The sequence below is a fragment of the Sparus aurata genome, chromosome 7 (genome assembly GCF_900880675.1).
Source record: "Sparus aurata chromosome 7, fSpaAur1.1, whole genome shotgun sequence".
Classification (NCBI taxonomy): domain Eukaryota; kingdom Metazoa; phylum Chordata; class Actinopteri; order Spariformes; family Sparidae; genus Sparus; species Sparus aurata.
Window position 1 is genome coordinate 10811212 of NC_044193.1, and position 7550 is coordinate 10818761.

General features: G+C 42.1%; 1 protein-coding gene across 1 annotated transcript; it reads right to left on the reverse strand.

Moving 5' to 3' along the window:
- Positions 1–1828: 1828 nt before the first annotated feature.
- trh (thyrotropin-releasing hormone) lies at positions 1829–4337 on the reverse strand. The gene is made up of 3 exons (XM_030421947.1): positions 4119–4337; positions 3552–3759; positions 1829–3179 (listed from the first exon to the last, which is right to left on the reverse strand). The coding sequence occupies exons 2-3, from the start codon at positions 3745–3747 to the stop codon at positions 2554–2556; spliced, it is 822 nt and encodes a 273-aa protein (XP_030277807.1). The 5' UTR covers positions 3748–3759; positions 4119–4337; the 3' UTR covers positions 1829–2553.
- Positions 4338–7550: the final 3213 nt, after the last annotated feature.

A 7550-nucleotide genomic window follows, 5' to 3' on the forward strand; every position in this document is an offset into this window, starting at 1 on the left:
TAATGATCCTGGCTGTAGCATCTAAAATAACTATATCTATTTCTGCATATCAGGGATCTTACAGTTCAGACCTTGTAGACCTTGAGCCTCCAAAACACACAGTCACTTACAAATTTACCAGTTCAAATATACCATGGTGAAAAAGTTAGATACACTGCCAGAGAAAGGAGATGCAGGAGTATTTGCTTCTGCCTACTTCGAATCTCTTCATTTCCTTTAAAGTCATAGTAATCAGGAGTCTCTTTAAGAGACTATCTATAAACGCACAACGTGATCCCTCTCAATCATAACTCTTGTGCTTGTATCTGCAGAGACTCTGTCCTCTGACTGTATTTTCTTATTTTCTTCCTATTCCGCCATTTGCATTTTTTTTGTGTGTGTGTCATCATTTGGGTGATGGGTTTGTTCCCCCCAGCCAATAACAGCAGGAGGTCAGGTTGATAAAAGTGTAGCCGACCGGGACATGTTGTTTTCTTCATCTCTCTCGTTTGCTCTGTCTGTGTGTGAGCAACAGGAAATGATGGAGCTCAGCTGTTTCTGAGTCCCCAATCCAGCATCGTGGCACCTTCCTGCAGGGCAGGCCTCTACCTGAATGTGCCACATGAGTGTGATATTTGTCACTTGACTTACTTGTCTTTAAGCCATAGTGACAAACACAATGTACTTTTTTAATCTATTTTTTTTTTTGATCTTTGAAACAGAAACATGTATGTTCAATTATGTTGCTATGTTGGCAAATGCAAGGTTGGTGTGCAAATCAGAAAACTCGACCCTGGCACTAAGATATGACCTGAAATGAGAAGAGCGTCAGGGTGGGTGTTGTGTTATTAACTCACCCTGAGCCTCAGGGTGAGTTAATAACACAACACCCACCCTGACGAGGCCTTGTGTCAAAATCTAGTTTAAAGATGTTCAGTTATTTCAGGCTCAGTTCATGAACTGTATCAATAGTTTAAAGGACCTATTCTTGATATTTGAGCCTCACGCCCAACTGAATGAGACTCAAAAACCAACTTTTCTCACAAATAAGACTTTTAAGCCTCCAGCTCAGTGGCAAAAGAGAATCAAGATAGCATGTGTGATGCGTGCAGTGTACTTGTTGATGTCAACTGGGAGGAGGAGGATTGAGAGGTCAGAAGGAGCCGAAAACTCATTTTAACTTAATTTAAAGGTTAGTCAGTCAGGGGCAAATTAATATCTAACTTGTTGGACTGTCTCATTCTGGGTGTCAGGATAATAAATAATGAGGTGTCAAGCTGACTAAATAAAAAAAGTACACCTCCTTATAATATTGTATTTACTGTGAATTTATTCATTTTGAAGTTTCTCTCATTTGTGCTCTTGCTTTGTGAACTCTTGGATGTTTTTTCTTTGTTAAAGGTCTCAAAACTGACATCTCCACTAAAGACATAATCTGCGAGGAGATCACATGTTGACTTTTTTTCTGAATTTGAAGGGTTCACAAAGCCACAAAAGGCTCATCTAAATCCTATCTGTTGTCTTCTGCCTTCTCTCTGAGATTGGCTATGCATGAAATCTCCATCCGAAATATGTCTCTGCACGCGTGTGAGATCTACTGCGCATTTTCTCCCGGCAGTCTGCTGGACCCTGAGCCTCACTGCTGGAGCTGAAAGTTGTGGGCATGTTTCGGTAATGAATAATTTGCATATTGATCAGGCCAATGGACAGCAGCTCCCAAGGCACCGGTGGAATGGGCCCAATTAAACTGAGAATAGTGATGCCTGACACACTCAGCCTGAGAGGCTATTGACGTGCTCTTACCCCTCCAGATGATACACACTCATTAGACCTGTAGTCGGGTTGAATAAACAGTTTAATAGACTTTTAATAGTGACTTAAACACACCAAAGACTTTTACCAATGCGTTTTATTGTCCAACAAAAACATTGGTGGTTGACTTTAAGGCAAGGGTAGCTTGTAGTTTACAACATCAGGTTAAATAAACTTAATCCATGCAAAGATGAGTAGAAAAATAATCAATGACACATCTTATCTGCTGTGGTAATAATTATATTTTACACATGTGGCAAAAAAAACAACAAAAAAAACCCACAAAAATCAACCAATCAATGGATGGATTTCCTACACGTGACCGCGAACGTGAGCCACTTTGATTAATCGTATTTCAAGCACGTACTGAAGGAGCGTGTTTCCTCACAGAGGCAACGCCGCAGAGGCCAATAGACTGATGCTTTCATTCTAGGACTTGAGCACAAGTAGCCTGATTAACGGAATCAATTATGATGGTGTTAATTATGATGAATAAAGTTCGACGCAGGCACGCACTCTTATGAGAGACTTATTTACAGGGACACAGTCTGGAGGACAATTACGCACAAGCTCTCCAAAGAAACAAACAGCAGTTAAATGTTTTTTGTTTTTTTTTTGCACTGATGATACACGAACTGGTTAAATGAAAGGTTAAACGGTGTCAGTTCTTTTTTCGTTTTTAATGATTCATCATGGTCACTTAATTTACACATGTACGTGTTTACAATACAGCAGTTAACGCACACCGGACTTCAGCGGAACCTACTCTGCTTCCACTGACTCCTCCTCGGGCGCAAACCTTTTACCCGGGTGTTGTCTCTTCTCCTCGGCGTGACTCTTGTTTATGTTGTCTAAAAAGTCGAGCAGCAGGCTGGTCTTGCTGCAGCTCGTAGGGTCCAATACGTCACACGGACTGTTTGTGCCCAAATCCGGACTGGAGTTATCCCAAAAGCGTTTCCCTGGGTGCTGACGCTTTTCCAGCTCAGCGAGGTCTTCGTCTCCATCTGCATCCGCATCCCAGTCCCCATCGCCGTCCTCGTCCTCCAGATAGCGCTTACCTGGGTGCTGGCGTTTGCTGTGCAGCACCAGGTAGCGCTTGCCCGGGTGCTGTCGTTTTGAAAGTTCACTCAGGAACATCACGGGGTTCTCAGAAACGTGTCCCATCGTGGTGCGCTTCCCTGGGTGCTGCCTTTTCTGGATGTTCTCCATGAACGAGTGCATTTCATCTTCGCGTTTGCCCGGGTGCTGTCTCCTTTGAACATCCAAGTACTGTTCATCCTCGTCCTCATCCCTCCTGCCCGGATGCTGCCGCTTCTCCAGGTCTTCGCTGTACCTCTTACCGGGGTGCTGTCGTTTTGTCACCCATTCGGTCTGAGAGGGAAAACCATCTGTAATGAGGAAAACATTGTTTAGATTATACAACGTTGGCACAACTCCATCCCTTTGCTGCAGAAATGTGTTTACCCAGCTTGGGTACGCCGTGCGTAAATTGCGCACAAACCGCAGACCATGCATCGCAATCTTTGCCATTTTCATGTATTCACACACAATTTCAGACATGATCCTTTTCAAAATCATGGAAAACATCCAAATCTAGGCTTGACGAGTACAACTTTTTGGAAGGTGTTGCCACTCTAAACACAAACCCAACATCAGTATCACAGTAGCACAACTGAAAATAAAACATTTTTAAACATTGCATCAAATAAATCGTTCCTGGCTTGCCTGTAAAATCCACCCAAGACGCGCATTTTACGCACCGTTTCTGCCGTCTTCATCCTGCAGCTTTTGGAGAATTGATCGTAACAGGAGACTCTCTGCTCTCTGCAATATGATGTCGTCTATGGTCCTTCGGTCCGTGTCGTCCTCAGCGGGGATGCCCTGTCCTCCACACACTCTCAAGTTGCAGACCACGAAAGAAGCCAAGATGAGCAGGCATGTCGACTTCATGGTCATTTAGTTGGTCGTCTGTTGAAAAAAAAAAATGATCACAAGTGAAATGAATGAGGGTGCAGTGAGCAAGCTTCATTTCTCAAGTTTTATTTTTCTGAAAAAGAAGTGCAAATCAACCACAGGAGAGGAGAGAGCAAATTTCAGCTTGTGTCAAACCTGATAGCTATCCTATAATTCTGGGAAAAAAATCCTGGAACAAGTCAATCTGCTTTTGAAAACAAAATGAGTCAAATCAGCCCAGCAGCATTTAAACTTGTTTCGCAGAAGGAAAAGACGTACAAACTGAAGCTTGTTGGATAAATAAAAAGGGGTGAATATTTACTCCAATTGTTTACAGAGTTTCGTTTTTTTTTTCTCCTAAAACTGAGACTCACCTGGGAAGTATCCGAATTCTCCTGCTTCTGTAGGAGGGATGTGATGGTCGCTCTCACTCTCAGCCTCTCGCAGCGGTTTGTGACCCGTAAAGGCCAAGTCTGGAGGTATGAGCAGATAACTTTCCTGCCCTGCATTTATACTTGCTGCTCGCTGTCGTCACACCAACGCTGGAGTCATTTTTCAGGATCCCTCGTCCCCACTGATGTCACCAAGTCGTGCGCAACTGGATGTGGTGAATGATCGCCTTATAGGGGCCTCTGCCCGAGTTGTCATTGAAAAAAAACAACAAATACACGTTTGAATGATGACTGGATAAGACAAAAAAAAATTCGCTGAAGGTGAATTTTAGACATTACATACACAGTTTTCAATCAATTTTATTTTAAGGGTGAACAATCTTTGCTTTGGCGCGGATAAATATTTCATTTATTCAGACTGTTCGTACTGAGTATCCTTACAACACGCTCCTATCTTGTTTTTTGTCATTCTTTTCATTGCTGTTTGCCACTCAGACATTAATGGTTTAAAAAAAAAAAAAAATCAGACAGTCTCCCATGGCGCGCCAGTAAGGTCCGCAGAGAGATGCTTTTATATATTTTTTCAAAAATACCCTGAGGTCACAGGACTCAGGGGGGAGAGCTGAATCCATCTGCTTCTTCTGAGTACATAACTCACTATCTGGTCACGATGCAACACAGCTGAATGTTGCAGGAGGAGGATCTAACAAGTTTTACATGCAGTGGGAGCAGGCAGGGGATTTTTTCTTGTTCTAAAGCAACCAGGAGAACAACACATGCTGGTTTCTGATGCCAGTTTGAATGTTTTTTAATTATTATATTATCCGAGTAATATGTACGATGAGCTACACAGTATTTAAACTGTTATTAACATAGTTGCAACTTAACAATAAACTATATCTCAATTGTAGTTTCACTTCAACATTTTCTTGTGTATTATCTGAGAAATAACTATTAAGTACAGTTTAATTAACCATAAATTCACCACGTATTAATGATGGTGAAGTGTCAGCCGGGTTTCTTTGCAGATAAATGAGGAACAATAAAAATGAAGTTGCATTATAAAAGATGAAACTATCCAATTGTTTGTACAAGTAAAACTTGCTCATCTTCATTAAAGGGTAAGTCGAACAAAAAAATGAAATTGCGGTTATTATCTACTTAGCCCCATACTGATGGTAAGCCGGGTGACGTTTTGTAGTCAACAAAACATTTCTGGAGCTTCACAGCAAAACATTGTCACAGCATCTCTTTATAAAAGCAAGGAATCTCTGTCTGTCTGTGTGTGTGTGTGTGTGTGTGTGTGTGTGTGTGTGTGTGTGTGTGTTTCTGTTGATATTCTGTCAAATATCTCTGCGGATCAGGATCACACTGACCTGAGACTTTCAACATGGCTGCTGCGTGGTTCAGTGGTGTGCATCTAAGCATTTGCTTGGACTGCAATGATACCGTGAATAAATTATTTCATAAATTTACAAATTCCGCTGAGCATTGTCCACCGGAGCCACCACAGTCACGTGCGCACCAGAGCCAATCACTGCAGAGCTCAAGCCCACGACATACCTGAAGAAACAAGCGGATTTATACCTGCAGTGGCGCGAGCTGGACCGGGATTTTGCCGGCGGTTCGGTCCGTTCTGTTCTGGTCTGTGCATCTAAACTGACTGCTGTGGATTAATGAGATTAAACGCGTCCGGACCGAGTCTGTTCGGGTCTGAGGAGATCCGGAGACGCGCGGACAACAAAGTGGAATCGGAATCTGTGGATGTTCGTGTGTAGTTAGCCGCTAGCCGCTAGCCGCTCCAAGCAGCAAGTTTGGTTGTTGAGGAACAGGAAGTTGTGGGAGGGACGTAGGCGGATGATTGACAGGCAACGATGGTCAGTGTATAGACAGCGATATTAAGAGTTGAGAGATTTGTGACATTTAGCGTGTTTGGAGTGTGTAGTTAGTGTGTTGTGTAGTGTTTGGTGTAGTGTGTTTAGTGTGTAGTGGAGTCGGTTTTTTGTTTAATGAGTCAGAACAATGAGAAGATGCTGAATGTGGAGCAGGCAGTGCAGCTCTTTATTCAGCTGGAAGGAGCACAGGCAGACCTGAGCATTGCCTGCATTTAAATGTAAATAGTTACATATAACTTCGTAAATGTTTAAAATGTATGCACAAATTTAGCAAACAACAATTTATATTTGCATTATAAGTAAAAAAAAAGGTTTGTTAAACATATTTGTGGTTTTCACAGTAAAAAAAATCAAACTTTTTCTACTCTGATTTTTTTTTCTTTTTTTGTGATTTTAGGTCCATTGTGTTAATACAGTATGTCAAAATAAAAAAAGAACTGTACAGTCACACATGTGAGGTTGTGCTGAAAATAATGACACCAAGTAAATAGTTTTTAAGGTGAAATATAATGGCAAAATCAAAAATAGTCAAAAACGGCCAATTATACCCTGGAATATCGGATTTCACAACAAACCTAAATATCCCTGACGTCCCACCTTCAAACACAGCCTCATTTGGCCATCAATGAAAAAGCTACTTAACCTCCCACTTTTTTATAGGAATACACTTTTCTTACGGGCCCTGCACTAATTCTAATAAACAACAGAAGTAGATGGGGACTTGTTTCAGGGTTGGGGAGACTAGGATCAAGCCAGATGAGCTGTACGGAGTCTTTTTTCCCGCCTATCTACTTTAATTGTTTAGGAGAATGCTGCGACACTGGTTTGCTGTGAAGCTCCAGAAATCTTTTGTGGACTAAGTAAGTTCACCTGACATTTCATCCGCATAGAGTGGGGGGAAGTTAGGTGAGGTAGTGGTTAGCCGGGGGTTAACAAAACAACACAGGGCAACCTTTACTTCTCCTTTTTCTACACAGTGTCCAGAGCTCTGATATGATCAACTTAGATTCAAATGTACAGATGCCTCAGAGGAAGATCTAAGAAGCCTGCTCCTGTCTACTTCAGTTCGGATGGAATTGTGTCAGTATCAGTGGATTGTTCATCGCAGCATGGTGTCCGGTCGGTGGTGGTCGGTGCGTTCACTCGATCGTCGCTGAGCTGGTCCTGAGTACAAGAGCAGACAGTTGGCATTTTATTTACAAGGAAGCTCTCAATTAAACAGCTGACATCTATGACTTTATGAAACTGTCTGGATTCCTCCTCAGAAAATAAGCATTTTTGAAGCTTTGCCGTCACAAATTATAAAACTGCAGATCTTTTCCGTTTTGCAGAGTTGAATCAATCCACCATCTGGATGAACTCCTGTATAGTCACGCACAGTCAGTGGTGAGAGTCTGAATGAAATGAATTGACCGTATAATGCCAATAATTGCCGGCTTTCAACATGCTGTCATGTCCAATATGTCAAAACAGGTTGATACTCCTGACGAGCCCGCAGTCAGAAACATCAAGTTCATGG